General features: G+C 43.5%; 2 protein-coding genes across 3 annotated transcripts in view; one reads left to right on the top strand and one right to left on the bottom strand.

The window, feature by feature from the left end:
• Nucleotides 1-21,221, top strand: part of LOC149973524 (uncharacterized) — a 272,367-nt gene that overhangs the window by 163,718 nt on the left and 87,428 nt on the right. The gene's annotated exons all lie outside the window — the stretch shown is intronic.
• LOC110512281 (cytochrome P450 26B1) overlaps nt 15,135-21,221 on the bottom strand; it is a 67,080-nt gene continuing 60,993 nt past the window's right edge. The window contains exons 6-7 of the mRNA XM_090213332.1: nt 17,502-17,783; nt 15,135-16,416 (exon numbers count right to left, since the gene is read on the bottom strand). Of these exons, the coding sequence (XP_090069458.1) occupies nt 16,006-16,416; nt 17,502-17,783 (693 nt within the window). The 3' untranslated portion in view covers nt 15,135-16,005. The remainder of the gene's footprint in view (nt 16,417-17,501; nt 17,784-21,221) is intronic.

Below are 21,221 nucleotides of genomic sequence, written 5' to 3'. Positions count from 1 at the left end.
AGTATGTATTATAAGTATCTTATTATATGTATAGTATCTTATTATAGTATAGTGTCTTATTATAGGTATAGTATCTTATTATAGTATAGTATCTTATTATAGGTATAGTATCTTATTATAGGTATAGTATCTTATTATAGGTATAGTACCGTATTATAAGTATAGTATCTTATTGTAAGTATAGTATCTTATTATAGTATAGTATCTTATTATAGCTATAGTATCTTATTATAGATATAGTATCTTATCTTATTATAGTATAGTATCTTATTATAGGTATATTATCTTATTATAAGTATAGTATCTTATTATAGTATAGTATCTTATTATAGGTATATTATCTTATTATAAGTATAGTATCTTATTATAGTATAGTATCTTATTATAGTATAGTATCTTATTATAGGTATATTATCTTATTATAAGTATAGTATCTTATTATAGTATAGTATCTTATTATAGGTATAGTATCTTATCATAAGTAAAGTATCTTATTATAGGTGTAGTATCTTATTATAAGTGTAGTATCTTATTATGAGTATAGTATCTTATTATAAGTATAGTAACTTATTATAGGTGTAGTATCTAATTATAAGTATAGTATCTTATTATAGGTATAGCATCTTATTATAGTATAGTATCTTATTATAGGTATAGTATCTTATTATAGTATAGTATCTTATTATAGTAACCCTGTGGGTGTGGTATCCACCAGACCATAATATTTTTATCATGCACATCTGTATTGGGAAAGAAACAAAGCACACCCCTCTTAGCGAAGACTCCCTGTTCAAACACACTTACCCTGACTAAATGTATACAAACTCATATATCTGATAATACCATGACACTGATTACACAACTAAAGAAAATAAGTGGAGAGAGAGAGAGAGAGAGAGAGCGAGAGGAGAGAGAGAGAGAGAGAGAGGGGGGGATTGGGAGAGAGAGAGAGAGAGAGAGAGAGAAGATAGAGGGATTGGGAGAGAGAGAGGGAGAGAGAGACAGAGAGAGAGAGAGAGAGAGAGAGGGAGGGAGAGAAAGAGAGAGAGAGAGAAAGAGAGAGAGAGAGGGAAGATAGAGGGATTGGGAGAGAGAGAGAGAGGGAGAGGGAGAGGGAGAGAGAGAGAGAGAGAGAGAGAGAGCGAGACAGAGAGAGAGAGCGAGAGAGAGAGAAGATAGAGGGATTGAGAGAGAGAGAGAGGGAAGATAGAGGGATTGAGAGAGAGAGAGAGGGAAGATAGAGGGATTGGGAGAGAGAGAGAGGGAAGATAGAGGGATTGGGAGAGAGAGAGAGAGAGGGAAGATAGAGAGATTGGGAGAGAGAGAGAGAGAGAGAGGGAAGATAGAGGGATTGGGAGAGAGAGAGAGAGAGGGAAGATAGAGGGATTGGGAGAGAGGGAAGATAGAGGGATTGGGAGAGAGAGAGAGAGAGAGAGAGAGGGAAGATAGAGGGATTGGGAGAGAGAGAGAGAGAGGGAAGATAGAGGGATTGGGAGAGAGAGAGAGGGAAGATAGAGGGATTGGGAGAGAGATAGAGAGAGGGAAGATAGAGGGATTGGGAGAGAGAGAGAGAGAGGGAAGATAGAGGGATTGGGAGAGAGAGAGAGAGAGGGAAGATAGAGGGATTGGGAGAGAAAGAGAGAGAGGGAAGATAGAGGGATTGGGAGAGAGAGAGAGAGAGAGAGGGAAGATAGAGGGATTGGGAGAGAGAGAGAGAGAGGGAAGATAGAGGGATTGGGAGAGAGAGAGAGAGAGAGAGGGAAGATAGAGGGATTGAGAGCGAGAGAGGGAAGATAGAGGGATTGGGAGAGAGAGAGAGAGAGGGAAGATAGAGGGATTGGGAGAGAGAGAGAGAGAGGGAAGATAGAGGGATTGGGAGAGAGAGAGAGAGAGAGGGAAGATAGAGGGAGAGGGAGAGAGAGAGAGAGAGGGAAGATAGAGGGAGAGGGAGAGAGGGAAGATAGAGGGATTGAGATTGAGAGAGGGAAGATAGAGGGATTGGGAGAGAGAGAGAGAGAGGGAAGATAGAGGGATTGGGAGAGAAAGAGAGAGAGGGAAGATAGAGGGATTGGGAGAGAGAGAGAGAGAGAGAGGGAAGATAGAGGGATTGGGAGAGAGAGAGAGAGAGGGAAGATAGAGGGATTGGGAGAGAGAGAGAGAGAGAGAGGGAAGATAGAGGGATTGAGAGCGAGAGAGGGAAGATAGAGGGATTGGGAGAGAGAGAGAGAGAGGGAAGATAGAGGGATTGGGAGAGAGAGAGAGAGAGGGAAGATAGAGGGATTGGGAGAGAGAGAGAGAGAGAGGGAAGATAGAGGGAGAGGGAGAGAGAGAGAGAGAGGGAAGATAGAGGGAGAGGGAGAGAGGGAAGATAGAGGGATTGAGATTGAGAGAGGGAAGATAGAGGGATTGGGAGAGAGAGAGAGGGAAGATAGAGGGATTGGGAGAGAGAGAGAGAGAGAGAGAGAGCGAGACAGAGAGAGAGGGAAGATAGAGGGATTGGGAGAGAGGATGCGAGTGAAAGAGACAGGTGAAATGCTTCATGGGTCAACAGCTGTTCAGAACCGCAGAGAAAGGAGTCAAGAAGCGACAACTCTTTGAGCCAACGAGAGCCAATCTCCCACCGTTGATTCTTTCACCTGTCATGAGGCCTAAGATCCACCTCCAAACACACACAGGCACAGACACACGTGCACAAAAACACACAGAGACACACACACACACACACACACACACACACACAAACACACAGAGACACACACACACACACAAACACACAGTCACACACACGCGCACACACACACACACACACACACACACACACACACACACACACACACACACACACACACACACACACACACACACACACACAGACACACACACACACACACACACACAAACACACAGAGACACACACACACACACATGCTGGAGGAACCTCATCAACCTGTCACTTCGGGTTAGGAATCTCTGGAGGATGATGAGAGGAATGTGTGTGTGTGTGTGTGTGTGTGTGTGTGTGTGTGTGTGTGTGTGTGTGTGTGTGTGTGTGTGTGTGTGTGTGTGTGTGTGTGTGTGCGCGTGTGTGTGACTGTGTGTTTGTGTGTGTGTGTGTGTGTGTGTGTGTGTGTGTGTGTGTGTGTGTGTGTGTGTGTGTGTGTGTGTGTGTGTGTGCGTACGTGCGTGCGTGTGTGTGTGTGGTGTGCGTGTGTGTGTGTGTGTGTGTGTGTGTTGGGAGGAGCCCCTGTCTGCTTCACCTAGGTCTCACACTCTCTCGTCAGAGTTAGACGTTCATCCATGTTTTTCAAAACGTCACATTTCCAAATGTGAAAAGGTCAAAGGTCATTCATTACCTCTGAAGAGTGGTAGGTAGGGGTTAAGGTTTTGGTTTTGGGCTTAAAACAAAGATCTCAAAAAAACGACTTTCAATCGCTGGATTTGAACCTTTGCAATAAGAGACAGGTGCTTTAATGAAGCCCACCTGCCCTCCCCGCCCACAACACCCGAGCAGAACTGCAACGCTTCTCTAAAGGTAACAACCCTAGTAGAATGATTCCACATCATCTCCTGATGTCCTCCGACACAGATGGATATCGAATGCTGACTTGTAATCACAGGTGACCTGGCTGTTCTGCCTGGCGGGCGTAGCTGTCAAGGTGTGTAGGTAGTGAGTTCTCTTTGATCTCCGATTGACACCTGTACATGTAAAGATTTAGACACGCCTCTAAAGGGTTCACACTCAGTTCAGTACCCCTCACCTCCACCTATGGTATTCCCCCTATCTACTGTCAGGTCAGTACCCCTCACCTATGGTATCCCCCCTATCTACTGTCAGGTCAGTACCCCTCACCTATGGTATCCCCCTATCTACTGTCAGGTCAGTACCCCTCACCTCCACCTATGGTATTCCCCCTATCTACTGTCAGGTCAGTACCCTTCACCTCCACCTATGGTATTCCCCCTATCTACTGTCATGTCAGTACCCCTCACCTCCACCTATGGTATTCCCCCTATCTACTGTCATGTCAGTACCCTTCACCTCCACCTATGGTTTTCCCCTTATCTACTGTCAGGTCAGTACCCCTCACCTCCACCTATGGTTTTCCCCTTATCTACTGTCAGGTCAGTACCCCTCACCTCCACCTATGGTTTTCCCCTTATCTACTGTCAGGTCAGTACCCCTCACCTCCACCTATGGTTTTCCCCTTATCTACTGTCAGGTCAGTACCCCTCACCTCCACCTATGGTATTCCCCCTATCTACTGTCAGGTCAGTACCCTTCACCTCCACCTATGGTATTCCCCCTATCTACTGTCATGTCAGTACCCCTCACCTCCACCTATGGTATCCCCCCTATCTACTGTCAGGTCAGTACCCTTCACCTCCACCTATGGTATTCCCCCTATCTACTGTCAGGTCAGTACCCCTCACCTATGGTATTCCCCCTATCTACTGTCATGTCAGTACCCCTCACCTATGGTATCCCCCCTATCTACTGTCAGGTCAGTACCCCTCACCTCCACCTATGGTATTACCCCTATCTACTGTCAGGTCAGTACCCTTCACCTCCACCTATGGTATTCCCCCTATCTACTGTCATGTCAGTACCCCTCACCTCCACCTATGGTATCCCCCCTATCTACTGTCATGTCAGTACCCCTCACCTCCACCTCTGGTATTCCCCCTATCTACTGTCAGGTTAGTACCCCTCACCTCCACCTATGGTATTCCCCCTATCTACTGTCAGGTTAGTACCCCTCACCTCCACCTCTGGTATTCCCCCTATCTACTGTCAGGTTAGTACCCCTCACCTCCACCTATGGTATCCCCCCTATCTACTGTCAGGTTAGTACCCCTCACCTCCACCTATGGTATCCCCCCTATCTACTGTCATGTCAGTACCCCTCACCTCCACCTCTGGTATTCCCCCTATCTACTGTCATGTCAGTACCCCTCACCTATGGTATTCCCCCTACCTACTGTCATGTCAGTACCCCTCACCTATGGTATTACCCCTATCTACTGTCATGTCAGTACCCCTCACCTATGGTATTCCCCCTATCTACTGTCATGTCAGTACCCCTCACCTATGGTATTACCCCTATCTACTGTCATGTCAGTACCCCTCACCTATGGTATTCCCCTTATCTACTGTCATGTCAGTACCCCTCACCTATGGTATTACCCCTATCTACTGTCATGTCAGTACCCCTCACCTATGGTATTCCCCCTATCTACTGTCATGTCAGTACCCCTCACCTATGGTATTACCCCTATCTACTGTCAGGTCAGTACCCTTCACCTCCACCTATGGTATTCCCCCTATCTACTGTCATGTCAGTACCCCTCACCTCCACCTATGGTATTCCCCCTATCTACTGTCATGTCAGTACCCCTCACCTATGGTATTCCCCCTATCTACTGTCATGTCAGTACCCCTCACCTCCACCTATGGTATTCCCCCTATCTACTGTCATGTCAGTACCCTTCACCTCCACCTATGGTATTCCCCCTATCTACTGTCATGTCAGTACCCCTCACCTCCACCTATGGTATTCCCCCTATCTACTGTCATGTCAGTACCCTTCACCTCCACCTATGGTATTCCCCCTATCTACTGTCATGTCAGTACCCCTCACCTCCACCTATGGTATTACCCCTATCTACTGTCAGGTCAGTACCCCTCACCTCCACCTATGGTATTCCCCCTATCTACTGTCAGGTCAGTACCCCTCACCTCCGCCTATGGTATTCCCCCTATCTACTGTCATGTCAGTACCCTTCACCTCCACCTATGGTATTCCCCCTATCTACTGTCATGTCAGTACCCCTCACCTCCACCTATGGTATTACCCCTATCTACTGTCAGGTCAGTACCCTTCACCTCCACCTAACAAACACAAACAGTAAAATATGAACAGTAAACATTACACTCACAGAAGTTCCAAAAGAATAAAGACATTTCAGATGTCATATTATGTCTATGTAAAGTGTTGTAACGATGTGGAAATAGTTCAAGTACAGAAGGGAAAATAAAAAATGTGGGTTGTATTTAAAATGGTGTTTGTTCTTCACTGGTTGACCTTTTCTTGTGGCAACAGGTCACACATCTTGCTGCTGTGATGCACAATGAAATACTGTGGTATTTCACCCAGTAGATAAGGGAGTTTATCAAGATTGGATATGTTTTCGAATTCTTTGTGGGTCTGTGTAATCTGAGGTAAATATGTGTCTCTAATATGGTCATACATTTGGCAGGAGGTTAGGAAGTCCAGCTCAGTTTCCACCTCATTTTGTGGGCAGTGAGCACATGGCCTGTCTTCTCTTGAAAGCCAGGTCTGTCTACGGGGGCCTTTCTCAATAGCAAGGTTAGAATCACTGAGTCTGTACATAGTCAAAGCTTTCCTTAATTTTGGGTCAGTCACAGTGGTCAGGTATTCTGCCACTGTGTACTCTGTTTAGGGACAAATAGCATTCTAGTTTGCTCAGTTTTTTTGTTAATTCTTTCCAATGTGTCAAGTAATTATCTTTTTGTTTTCTCATGATTTGGTTGGGTCTAATTGTGCTGCTGTCCTGGGGCTCTGTAGGGTGTGTTTGTGTTTGTTAACAGAGCCCCAGGACCAGCTTGCTTAGGGGACTCTTCTCCAGGTTCATCTCTCTGTAGGTGATGGCTTTGTTATGGAAGGTTTGGAAATCGCTTCCTTTTAGGTGGTTGTAGAATTTAATGGCTCTTTTCTGGATTTTGATAATTAGTGGGTATCGGCCTAATTCTGCTCTGCATGCATTATTTGGTGTTTTATGTTGTACACAGGGGGTATTTCTGTACAATTCTGCATGCAGAGTCTCAATTTGGTGCTTGTCCCATTTTGTGAAGTCTTGGTTGGTGAGCGGACCCCAGACCTCACAACCATGAAGGGCAATGGGCTCTATGACTGATTCAAGTATTTTTAGCCAAATCCTAATTGGTATGTTGCATTTTATGTTCCTTTTGATGGCATAGAATGCTCTTCTTGCCTCTCAGATCGCTCACAGCTTTGTGGAAGTTACCAGTGGCGCTGATATTTAGGCCAAGGTATGTATAGTTTTTTGTGTGCTCTAGGACAACAGTGTCCTGACAACTGGACCTTTTTTGGAACACCATTATTTTGGTCTTACTGAGATTTACTGTCAGGGCCCAGGTCTGTCAGGGCCCAGGTCTGTCAGGGTCCAGGTCTGTCAGGGCCCGGGTCTGTCAGGGTCCGGGTCTGTCAGGGTCCGGGTCTGTCAGGGTCCGGGTCTGTCAGGGTCCGGGTCTGTCAGGGCCCGGGTCTGTCAGGGCCCGGGTCTGTCAGGGCCCGGGTCTGTCAGGGCCCGGGTCTGTCAGGGCCCAGGTCTGTCAGGGCCCAGGTCTGTCAGGGCCCAGGTCTGTCAGGGTCCAGGTCTGGCAGAATCTGTGCAGAAGATCTAGGTGCTGCTCTAGGCCCTCCTTGGTTGGGGACAGAAGCACCAGATCATTAGCAAACTGTAGACATTTGACTTTGGATTCTAGTGGGGTGAGGTCGGGTAATGCAGACTGCTCTAGTGCCCTCGCCAATTCATTGATATGTATGTTGAAGAGGGTGGGGCTTAAGATGCATCCCTGTCTCATCCCCCGACCCTGTGAAAATACGTTTGTGTGTTTTTTGCCATTTTTAATTGCACACTTGTTTGTCTACATGGATTTTAAAATGTCATTTGTTTTTCCCCCAACACCACTTTCCATGAGTTTGTATAGCAGACCCTCATGCCAACATGAGTCAAAACAAATATGAAATCAACGAAGCATGAGAAGACTTTGCCTTTGTTTTGGTTGGTTTGTTCATCAATTAGGGTGTGCAGTGTGAATACGTGGTCTGTCGTACTGTCATTTGGTAAAAAGCCAATTTGACATTTGCTCAGTACATTGTTTTCACTGAGGAAATGTACGAGTCTGCTGTTAATGATAATGCACAGGATTTTCCCAAGGTTGCTGTTGATGCATATCCCACAGTAGTTATTGGGGTCAGATTTGTCTCCACTTTTGTGGATTGGGGTGATCAGTCCTTGGTTCCAAATATGTGGTAAGATGCCAGAGCTAAGGATGATGTTAAAGAGTTGAATTAATTGGAATTTGCTTGGATGGTTTGTATTTTGTCCTGTAGTTCATTTAATATATTTGGAGGCTCCAGTTTTCTCCCCCCCCCTCTCTCGCCACCCCCTCTCTCTCCTCCTCTCCCCCCTCAGTCTCTCTCTCTCCCCCCCCCTCCCCATCTCTCTCTCTCTCTATCTCTCCTCTCCTCCTGTGTGTCTCTGTGTGTCTCTGTGTGTCTCTGTTTGTCTCTGTGTGTCTCTGTCTCTGTGTGTCTCTGTCTCTGTCTCTGTGTGTCTCTGTTTGTCTCTGTGTGTCTCTGTGTGTCTCTGTGTGTCTCTGTGTGTCTCTGTGTGTCTCTGGCTCTGTTTGTCTCTGTGTGTCTCTGTGTGTCTCTGTGTGTCTCTGTCTCTGTTTTTCTCTGTCTCTGTGCGTCTCTGTGTGTCTCTGTGTGTCTCTGTGTGTCTCTGTCTCTGTTTGTCTCTGTGTGTCTCTGTCTCTGTTTGTCTCTGTGACTTTGGATTCTAGTGGGGTGAGGCCGGGGGCTGCAGACTGTTCTAGTGCCTTCGGCAATTCATTGATATACAGTGGGGCAAAAAAGTATTTAGTCAGCCACCAATTGTGCAAGTTCTCCCACTTAAAAAGATGATCATCATAGGTACACTTCAACTATAACAGACAAAATTAGGAGAAAAAATCCAGAAAATCACATTGTAGGATTTTTAATGAATTTATTTGCAAATGATGGTGGAAAAGGCTGGGGCTTAAGCTGCATCCCTGTCTCACCTCCCAGCCTGGTGGAAAGAAATGTGTTTTTTTGTGTTTGTGTACATGGATTTTATAATATTGTATATTTTTCCCCCATTACCACTTTCCATCCATTTGTATACCAGGCCCTCGTGCCAAAACAAATATGAAATCAACGAAGCATGAGAAGACTTTGCCTTTGTTTTGGTTTGTTTGTTTGTCAATTAGGGTGTGCAGGGTGAATACGTGGTCTGTCGTACTGTCATTTGGTAAAAAGCCAATTTGACATTTGCTCAGTACATTGTATTCACTGAGGAAATGTACGAGTCTGCTGTTAATGATAATGCACAGGATTTTCCCAAGGTTGCTGTTGACGCATATCCCACGGTAGTTATTGGGGTCAGATTTGTCTCCACTTTTGTGGATTGGGGTGATCAGTACTTGGTTCCAAATATTGGGGAAGATACCAGAGTTGAGGATGATGTTAAAGATTTTACGTTTAGCCAATTGGAATATGTTGTCTGTATATTTGATCATTTCATTGAGGATACCAGCAACACCACAGGCCTTTTTGGGTTGGAGGGTTTTTATTTTGTCCTGTAGTTCATTCAATGTAATTGGAGAATCCAGTGGGTTCTGGTCGTCTTTAATAGTTGATTCTAAGAGTTGTATTTGATCATGTATATGTTTCTGCTGTTTGTTCTCTGTTATAGAGTCAAAAAGATTGGAGAAGTGGTTTACCCACACATCTCCATTTTGGATAGATAACTCTTCTTATTGTTGTTTGTTTGGAGTTTTCCAATTTTCCCAGAAGTGGTTAGATTCTATGGATTCTTCAATTACATTGAGCTGATTTCTGACGTGCTGTTCCTTCTTTTTCCGTAGTGTATTTCTGTATTGTTTTAGTGATTCACCATAGTGAAGGCGTAGACTCAGGTTTTCCGGGTCTCTATGTTTTTGGTTGGACAGGTTTCTCAATTTCTTTCTTAGGTTTTTGCATTCTTCACCAAACCATTTCTCAATTTTGTACATTTTCTTCTGTTTTCTGCTTGACATTTTTAGATTTGACAGGGAAGCTGAGAGGTGAAATATGCTGTTTAGGTTTTCTACTGCCAAGTTAAACACCTTCACTATTACAATGAAACGTCTTGTCCAGGAAGTTGTCTAAAAGGGAGTGAATTTGTTGTTGCCTAATAGTTTCTTGGTAGATTTCCACACTACCCACCACAGACCCCAGATTCATTAGCGACTGATCGACTCCCAGAACCATTAACCCACCAGACCCCTGACTCATTAGCGACTGATCGATTCCCAGAATCATTAACCCACCACACCTGATTCATTAGCGACTGATCGACTCCCAGAATCATTAACCCACCACACACCGCTGACTCATTAGCGACTGATCGATTCCCAGAATCAGTGCATCTTGTAGTTGTTACCTCTGTCCCCAACAGCAGCCTATTCCCTACGTTGTGCACTACTTTTCATGGAAGCCTTATGGGAAGTAGTGCACTACGTAGGGAATTTGGTGTCATTTGGGACTTTCAGTCTCTGTGCTGTGGTCAGAGAGATATTTCCTCCTGCGGGCTAGAAGCTATAAACAAATGTGTTTCTGTTACCCGTTGTTACCCCATGTCCCCCGTGTGTGTGTGTGTGTGTGTGTGTGTGTGTGTGTGTGTGTGTGTGTGTGTGTGTGTGTGTGTGTGTGTGTGTGTACCAGAAACTCTTTGACGTGTTTCTACAGACCAAGACATCTGTGTTCCATCGTACTGTTGTTTGTAGAAATGTGTGTGTGTGTGTGTGTGTGTGTGTGTGTGTGTGTGTGGGTATGTGTGTATGTGTGTGAATGTGTATGTGTGCGTGTGTGTGGGTATGTGTGTGTGTGAGTGTGTGTGTGTGTGTGTGTGTGTGTATGTTTGTATGTATGTTTGCTGCGGTTCCCTCTCTCTCTCTCCATGTCCTCGCCTCTTCCTACATGAAACACTCACTGTACAATGACAGATGAATCATTTTCAACTATTAAACATGACGTTAAAAGCTACATCAAAAATATCGTCAAACAGCCTTTTGTCTTTCAATGACCTCAAATCAACAATGATGTTTTGTCCCCCACAGTCTTCCATGTGTTCATGTAACAGAGGTTGTCGTCCCTTGGGTTGTTCTGGGCTGATATGACTGTACTGTTCTGTGTTCACCAATAGGCCTGTGTTGAGACCTCTGAGCTCCATCTAAAGGGCTTTATGAAGCAATGATGGTGGAGTAAATCACTATAGTTATTCACACACACACACACACACACACACACACACACACACACACACACACACACACACACACACACACACACACACACACACACACACACACACACACACACACACACACACACACACACACACACACACACACACACACACACATCCAGAAGGTCTTTCATGATGATCAGAAGATCCTTGTGAAGCACTTGGACCTCGGAAACATGGAACCATAGAAGTTTAGAACCTCAGAATGTCAGAACCACGGAACCTCTGAACTATGGATCCTCAGAACTTAGGAACCTCGTAGCCACATACATTCGGAACTACGGAACTGCAGAACCACTGAACTTAAGAACTTCAGTATTGTTAAACCATAGAATTATGTAACCGTGGAAACCACAGAACAGAGAAACCATGGAGTTGATTGTAGGTCTGTCCCTCAACTATTTCTACAGTCAAGATATTGATTGAAACATTAGTCTTATTTTCACATTATATTTTATTACATTTAAGAATAACGGTAACAAAAAGAAGAAAAACATTCATATTTAAACTAATTCAAATTGTTGCGATCTGGAAAATAAAATAAACATATTAGGAACAGACAGACAGACAGACAGACAGACAGACAGACAGACAGACAGACAGACAGACAGACAGACAGACAGACAGACAGACCAGAGCCCTATTCCCTATATAGTGCACTACTTTAGACCAGAGTTCTATTCCCTATATAGTGCACTACTTTAGACCAGAGGCCTATTCCCTACATAGTGGTACTACTTTAGACCAGAACCCTATTCCCTATATAGTGGTACTACTATAGACCAGAGGCCTATTCCCTATATAGTGGTACTACTATAGACCAGAGCCCTATTCCCTATATAGTGCACTACTTTAGACCAGAGCCCTATTCCCTATATAGTGCACTACTATAGACCAGAGCCCTATTCCCTATATAGTGCACTACTATAGACCAGAGCCCTATTCCCTATATAGTCCATATTTTAGATCAAAGCCTTATTCCCTATATAGTGCACTACTTTAGACCAGGGTCCTATTCCCTATATAGTGCACTACTATAGACCAGAGCCCTATTCCCTATGTAGTGGTACTACTATAGACCAGAGCCCTATTCCCTATATAGTGCACTACTTTAGACCAGGACCCTATTTCCTATATAGTGCCCTACTTTAGACCAGAGCCCTATTCCCTATATAGTGCACAACTTTAGACCATAGCCCTATTCCCTATATAGTGCACTACTTTAGACCAGGGCCCTATTCCCTATATAGTGCACTACATTAAACCAGGGCCCTATTCCCTATATAGTGCATTACTTTAGACCAGAGCCCTATTCCCTATGTAGTGCACAACTATAGACCAGAGCCCTATTCCCTATATAGTGCTCTACTTTAGACCAGAGCCCTATTCCCTATATAGTGGTACTACTATAGACCAGAGCCCTATTCCCTATATAGTGGTACTACTATAGACCATGGCCCTATTCCCTATATAGTGGTACTACTATAGACCAGAGCCCTATTCCCTATATAGTGCTCTACTTTAGACCAGAGCCCTATTCCCTATATAGTGGTACTACTATAGACCAGAGCCCTATTCCCTATATAGTGGTACTACTATAGACCAGAGCCCTATTCCCTATATAGTGGTACTACTATAGACCAGAGCCCTATTCCCTATATAGTGGTACTACTATAGACCAGAGCCCTATTCCCTATATAGTGCACTACTTTAGACCAGAGCCCTATTCCCTATATAGTGGTACTACTATAGACCAGAGCCCTATTCCCTATATAGTGCACTACTTTAGACCAGAGCCCTATTCCCTATATAGTGCACTACTTTAGACCAGAGCCCTATTCCCTATATAGTGCACTACTTTAGACCAGGGCCCTATTCCCTATATAGTGCACTACTTTAGACCAGAGCCCTATTCCCTATATAGTGCACTACTTTAGACCAGAGCCATTTGGGATGCATTCAGATGAAAAACCAATGTAGTCATGTGACACTTCCATAATAACATACCTCTCAAGTGCTTAACTTCTTAATTGTAATAATGAATTAATGTAATGATATTAATTATTATAAAATAATAATAACCCCAAATAAGAATATCTAATACAATAAGAAATATTGTTTTACAATAAAACAATGTTTTACAATATATAACGGAAAATAATTCATATCACACTAAATATAACAATATTTACCAACAAAAATACTTTTTGCAATTTATACTTGAACTCTATTCTGAAAATATAATAAAACTTATTATAATATTTTACTTCAATGACAAATATTAATAGTGAATATTACCAATCATAATAATATTAGGGTATTAAACAGATGTTACCCCGTGGCTTGTTAAACAGAAGAATTGGGTTTAACATAAACAGGCCATCACTGTCTTGCTTTTCAAAAAAAAAAAATATATATATATATATATATATATATATATTATAAAAAAAAATAAAAAAAATATTATAAAAAAAATGAAATAAAATAATAATAAAAAAAAATAATAATAATAATAAAAATAAAATAAAATAATAATACAAAAATAAAATAGAATTATAATAAAAATTAATAAAAATTGGGGAAGAATCTCACTTGCAATCTATATATCTTAGCAGTTCTAAATACAGAGTTCTAGAACTCTCAGCTTGAAACACAGAAGCAGCTCACTGTACTTATGGTAAGTATAGGCAATCAATGGTGTGTTTGGTCACAGGATATATACGTCTATATAACATTATAGACATTATTATATTACATTATTATTATTGTTATAGACAGGCATGCCAAAAGTGTCCAAAGCTGTCATCAAGGCAAAGGGTGGCTACTTTAAAGAATCTCAAATATAAAATATATTTTCATTTGTTTTAACATTTTTTTTTGTGTTATTTTTTTGGTTTCTACATGATTCCTTTCCGTGTTATTACATAGTTTCTGATGTCTTCACTATCTACAATGTAGAACATAGTAAAAAATAAAACGAAGAAGAAACACGGAAATGAGTAGGTGTGTCCACAACTGTCCAAAGATTCCGGGAAAGTTGTTTTTACGGGAATGTTCCGGAATCTTTGTGACACCCAGAAGTGTTCTTTTGATGAGTCATAAAGGAAGGAGTTCTGTTTTGGTAGTGTTACCCCTCCGTCTCCATGGTGGACATTTCTTGATGTTTGAGTTAGCAATAAGTTCTGAGACTGATTTTAATATCGGCGCACGTTGTTTAATCTAGTTAGCTAATAAAGTTAGTAATTTTTATTTTGCATTTTAGTGTTGATACAGAGGAGTAGCAATGTCAAAATGTCACCATGGCGTTCCACAGAGGTCAGCGACACTCTCCCTCTCTCTCTGACTTAGCTTTGTTATGTCCATAAGAAGTCCAGTCCTCAGGCCCGACTGACACGTCTGCAAATAACATCATAGCACATGTTTGAGGGTTGGAAGGGGGAAGAGGAAGGAACGTGGTTAATTAATAAAATAAAGAAATCAAGTCCTTAAAATCCATCCAAGGAAAGATCCGCTTCCCCACCTGAGTTATTAAACACACTGAAATGCCGTTCCAGCGTTTCAGTATCTCCTTCGCATCATCCCTGAAGTTCTCTAGGGTCACTGTTTCAACTCCACTTCTAGAGAGTCAAAGTCCAGTTTCTGGGTTTTGTACCCATCCCAGCGCTAAGACCCAGCCCAGGCTAATTGACCGAATTGTGATAGGTGATAGGTTGATTGTTTAAGACAGGTAGGTTAGTGCAGGGCTGGAGGAACATGATATAGCTTGTAAAGACTGGAGCTAAAGCACCGTGCAATACATATATCACCCCCAGGCCTTAAAACAAAATATACCCATCTCTCTCTCTGTCTCTCTCTCTCTCTCTCTCTCTCTCTCTCTCTCTGTCTCTCTGTCTCTCTCTCTCTCTCTCTCTCTCTCTCTCTCTCTCTCTGTCTCTGTCTCTCTCTATCTCTGTCTCTCTATCTCTCTCTCTCTCTCTCTATCTCTGACTCTCTCTTCTCTCTCTCTCTCTCTCTCTCTCTCTCTCTCTCTCTCTCTCTCTCTCTGTGTCTCTCTGTCCTCTCTCTCTCTCTCTCTCTCTCTCTCTCTCTCTCTCTCTCTCTCTGGCTTGTTTTTTCACATTGAGATCATCTCTCTCTCTCTCTGGCTTGTTTTTTCACATTGAGATCATCTCTCTCTCTCTCTCTCTCTCTTCTCTCTCTCTCATCTCTCTCTCTCTCTCTCTCTCTCTCTCTCTCTCTCTGGATTGTTTTTTCCCATTGAGATCATCTCTCTCGCTTGTGCATATTCCCCACTCTTATTATTTCCCAAATGTTCATAAACCATTTTACCCTGTTTTATCCTTTCTTTGTTTGTTTGTTTCTTTCTTTCTTTCTTTCTTCCTTTCTTTCATCCCTCCATGCAAATACACTTCTCTACAAATCTGTTTCCTAATTGCGCATAACTTCACCTAAATGTTACTTTCTATATTTTTTTAAATCATTCATTATATTACATAACTTTTCAATTTAGTCATACATAGTTTTGTATATTTATTGGAAAACAAAAGGAATAGAGATTATAAACTTTTTTTGGCAGCTTCTGTTCTTCTTTCTCTCCCAGAAAGTTCTGACAACTGACAACGAAACGTCAAAGAGAAGGAATCGGAATTCTGAATGTTCCTTTTTAGAGTTCAAAGGAGACCTCTGACATTCCAAGACATCAGTAGAATGAAAAAATAGGAAACTAAACCCCTCCCAGTCTCCCAGTCTCCCATCCTCATTTGTTATTTCTGTCATATCCTCCATCCATCCTCCTCTTCTCTCTCCTTTCTCCTCCATACCTCCCTTCCTCCTTCCTCCTTGCTTCGTCCAATCCAGATCAACGATCTACACCGCGGCTCCCGGTAGCTCTTCCGTCTTGATGTCGGCTAGGAGATCGGACGGAATCTCGTTCTGGTTAGAATCCAGACCGTAGAACTTCACCTTCAACCCGTCCACCGGATGAACCACTGGCACTGTCACCACTCTAGGAAAATTCCGGGTCGCCAACTCAAACCGGCTGGTGCTGGCCAGCTCGATGGCCAGTATACGGAGGAAGAGAGTGGCGAGCTGTTTCCCGAGACAGGAGCGGATGCCGCCGCCGAACGGGAGGTAGTGGAAGCGTCCCTCCTTGTCTTCGCTGCGTTCCTGGGAGAAGCGGTCGGGGTCGAAGGCGTCCACGTCCTTGAAGACGGAGGAGGTGTCGTGTGTGTCTCTGATGCTGTACATCACACTCCAACCCTTCGGGATCTGTACCCCCTGGGGACGGAGAGACTCATTTAGAAACAGCACGTTTTCACTTAACATCCAAGTTCATCAGAGGAGAGAAGTAAAAAGAAGACAAGAGACAAGACAGGAGACCAGACAAGACAAATGACAAGACAGGAGACAAGAGACAAGACACAAGAGACAAGAGACAAGAGACAAGACAATACAATACAAATGACAAAACAAGAGACATTGAGACAACACAATACAAGACAAAACAAATGACAAGACAAGAGACCAGACAATACAAGAGACAAGAGATAAGAAGACAAAAGACAAGAGACAAGAGACAACACAACACAAGACAAATTACAAGACAAGAGACCAGACAAGAGACCAGACAATACAAGAGACAAGACAAGAGACAAGAGATAAGAAGACAAAAGACAAGAGACAAGAGACAACACAACACAAGACAAATTACAAGACAAGAGACCAGACAAGAGACCAGACAAGAGACCAGACAAGAGACAAGAGATAAGAAGACAAAAGACAAGAGACAAGAGACAACACAACACAAGACAAATTACAAGACAAGAGACCAGACAAGAGACCAGACAAGAGACCAGACAAGAGACAAGAGATAAGAAGACAAAAGACAAGAGACAAGAGACAACACAACACAAGACAAATTACAAGACAAGAGACCAGACAAGAGACCAGACAAGAGACCAGACAAGAGACAAGAGATAAGAAGACAAAAGACAAGAGACAAGAGACAACACAACACAAGACAAATTACAAGACAATAGACCAGACAAGAGACCAGACAAGAGACAAGACAAGAGACAAGAGATAAGAAGACAAAAGACAAGAGACAAGAGACAACACAACACAAGACAAATTACAAGACAAGAGACCAGACAAGAGACCAGACAAGAGACCAGACAAGAGACCAGACAAGAGACCAGACAAATTACAAGACAAGAGACCAGACAAGAGACCAGACAAGAGACCAGACAAGAGACCAGACAAGAGACCAGACAAGAGACCAGACAAGAGACCAGACAAGAGACCAGACAAGAGATAGATGATACTAGTATATAATATATATAAATATATAACACTATACTCACGTCTAGCTCAAATGTCTGCAGGGCCGTCCTGTAACCCCCAGACACGGGCGTGAAGAGCCTCAGCACCTCCTTAATCACACAGTCCAGATACTTCAGACTAACGATGGTGTCCAGACCCAGTTCCCCCTCGCACAGACAGCCGTTGTGGAGGATCCCCCTGGTCCGGAGCTCCTCTCGTAACTTCTCCAACGCGGCAGGGTGGCGTAGGAGCTGCATGATGAGAGAGGTGGAGGCACTGGCCGTGGTGGCAAACGCTGCGAAGATCAGCTCAATGGTCGCCTCCTGGAGACGAGGAGAGGTGAGTTCATCAGCTTTCCAAAGATGTTTAAAGGCACAGTTAACTCAGTGTCTGTAAACTTCTGACCCACTGGAATTGTGATGGAGTGAATTATAAGTGAAATAATCTGTCTGTAAACAACTGTTGGAAAACTGACTTGTGTCCTGCACAAAGTAGATGTCCTAACCGAATTGCCAAAACTATAGTTTGTTAGCAAGACATTTGTGGAGTGGTTGAAAAACGTACTGGTACTTCCTGTATATAGATCCACATTGATCTGGTACTTCCTGTATGTAGCTCCACATTGATCTGGTACTTCCTGTATATAGCTCCACATTGATCTGGTATTTCCTGTATATAGCTCCACACTGATCTGGTACTTCCTGTATATAGCTCCATATTGATCTGGTACTTCCTGTATATAGCTCCACACTGATCTGGTACTTCCTGAATATAGCTCCACACTGATATGGTACTTCCTGTATATAGCTCCACACTGATCTGGTACTTCCTGTATATAGCTCCACATTGATCTTGTACTTCCTGTATAAAGCTCCATATTGATCTGGTACTTCCTGTATATAGCTCCACACTGATCTGGTACTTCCTGTATATAGCTCCACACTGATCTGGTACTTCCTGTATATAGCTCCATATTGATCTGGTACTTCCTGTATATAGCTCCACACTGATCTGGTACTTCCTGTATATAGCTCCACACTGATATGGTACTTCCTGTATATAGCTCCACACTGATCTGGTACTTCCTGTATATAGCTCCACATTGATCTTGTACTTCCTGTATAAAGCTCCATATTGATCTGGTACTTCCTGTATATAGCTCCACACTGATCTGGTACTTCCTGTATATAGCTCCATATTGATCTGGTACTTCCTGTATATAGCTCCACACTGATCTGGTACTTCCTGTATATAGCTCCACACTGATATGGTACTTCCTGTATATAGCTCCACACTGATCTGGTACTTCCTGTATATAGCTCCACATTGATCTGGTACTTCCTGTATATAGCTCCATATTGATCTGGTACTTCCTGTATATAGCTCCACACTGATCTGGTACTTCCTGTATATAGCTCCACACTGATCTGGTACTTCCTGTATATAGCTCCACACGGATCTGGTACTTCCTGTATATAGCTCCACACTGATCTGGTACTTCCTGTATATAGCTCCACATTGATCTGGTACTTCCTGTATATAGCTCCATATTGATCTGGTACTTCCTGTATATAGCTCCACACAATCTGGTACTTCCTGTATATAGCTCCACACTGATCTGGTACTTCCTGTATATAGCTCCACACTGATCTGGTACTTCCTGTATATAGCTCCACACTGATCTGGTACTTCCTGTATATAGCTCCACACGGATCTGGTATTTCCTGTATATAGCTCCACACTGATCTGGTACTTCCTGTATATAGCTCCACATTGATCTGGTACTTCCTGTATATAGCTCCACATTGATCTGGTACTTCCTGTATATAGCTCCACACTGATCTGGTACTTCCTGTATATAGCTTCACACTGATCTGGTACTTCCTGTATATAGCTCCACATTGATCTGGTACTTCCTGTATATAGCTCCACATTGATCTGGTACTTCCTGTATATAGCTCCATATTGATCTGGTACTTCCTGTATATAGCTCCACATTGATCTGGTACTTCCTGTATAAAGCTCCATATTGATCTGGTACTTCCTGTATATAGCTACACATTGATCTGGTACTTCCTGTATATAGCTCCATTCCTGCTTATTTGATTCCGTTGGTGTTATTTGTTGTTTTTCCTCTACATCGCTGCGAAGGGTTTGCAGCGTTTCACGGTACCCATGTCTTATTCATCGTATGTGACATACAATTTGATTTGATTTGAAAAGATCTCTGTAACTATATAACTTCTCCTGACAGAGATTGCTTTCGATCTAAGTTTAAAACTAATGTATAATGAGAAGCTTAAAGCAAAAAAGGAGAAGGATAGGAGAAGGGTATGAGAGGGTATGAGAAGGGTAGGAGAAGGGTAGGAGAAGGATAGGAGAAGGGTATGAGAGGGTATGAGAAGGGTAAGAGAAGGGTAGGAGAAGGATAGGAGAAGGGTATGAGAGGGTATGAGAAGGGTAGGAGAAGGGTAGGAGAGGGTATGAGAAGGGTAGGAGAAGGGTAGGAGAAGGATAGGAGAAGGGTATGAGAGGGTATGAGAAGGGTAGGAGAAGGGTAGGAGAAGGATAGGAGAAGGGTATGAGAGGGTATGAGAAGGGTAAGAGAAGGGTAGGAGAAGGATAGGAGAAGGGTATGAGAGGGTATGAGAAGGGTAGGAGAAGGGTAGGAGAGGGTATGAGAAGGGTAGGAGAAGGGTAGGAGAAGGATAGGAGAAGGGTATGAGAGGGTATGAGAAGGGTAGGAGAAGGGTAGGAGAAGGATAGGAGAAGGGTATGAGAGGGTATGAGGAGGGTAGGAGAAGGGTAGGAGAAGGATAGGAGAAGGGTATGAGAGGGTATGAGAAGGGTAGGAGAAGGGTAGGAGAGGGTATGAGAAGGGTAGGAGAAGGGTAGGAGAAGGATAGGAGAAGGGTATGAGAGGGTATGAGAAGGTTAGGAGAAGGGTAGGAGAAGGATAGGAGAAGGGTATGAGAGGGTATGAGAAGGGTAGGAGAAGGGTAGGAGAAGGATAGGAGAAGGGTATGAGAGGGTATGAGAAGGGTAGGAGAAGGGTAGGAGAAGGATAGGAGAAGGGTATGAGAAGGGTAGGAGAAGGGTAGGAGAAGGGTAGCAGAAGGGTAAGAGAAGGGTAGGAGAAGGCTAGGAGAAGGATAGGAGAAGGGTATGAGAGGGTATGAGAAGGGTAGGAGAAGGGTAGGAGAAGGATAGGAGAAGGGTATGAGAAGGCTAGGAGAAGGGTAGGAGAAGGGTAGCAGAAGGGTAAGAGAAGGGTAGGAGAAGGGTAGGAGAGGGTATGAGAAGGGTAGGAGAGGTGTAGCAGAAGGGTAAGAGAAGGGTAGGAGAAGGGTAGGAGAAGGATAGGAGAGGGTAGGAGAAGGGTAGGAGAAGGATAGGAGAAGGGTATGAGAGGCTATGAGAAGGGTAGGAGAGGTGTAGCAGAAGGGTAAGAGAAGGGTAGGAGAAGGGTAGGAGAAGGATAGGAGAAGGGTAGGAGAGGGTAGGAGAAGGGTAGGAGAAGGATAGGAGAAGGGTATGAGAGGGTATGAGAAGGGTAGGAGAGGGGTAGCAGAAGGGTAAGAGAAGGGTAGGAGAAGGGTAGGAGAAGGATAGGAGAAGGGTAGGAGAAGGATAGAAGAAGGGTAGGAGAAGGATAGGAGAAGGGTAGGAGAAGGATAGGAGAAGGGTATGAGAGGGTATGAGAAGGGTAGGAGAAGGGTCGGAGAAGGATAGGAGAAGGGTATGAGAAGGATAGGAGAAGG

Source organism: Oncorhynchus mykiss, chromosome 21, assembly GCF_057628025.1.
Source record: "Oncorhynchus mykiss isolate SJ-2025 chromosome 21, ASM5762802v1, whole genome shotgun sequence".
NCBI classification, from domain to species: domain Eukaryota; kingdom Metazoa; phylum Chordata; class Actinopteri; order Salmoniformes; family Salmonidae; genus Oncorhynchus; species Oncorhynchus mykiss.
This window is presented reverse-complemented; position numbering and strand designations above follow the sequence as displayed.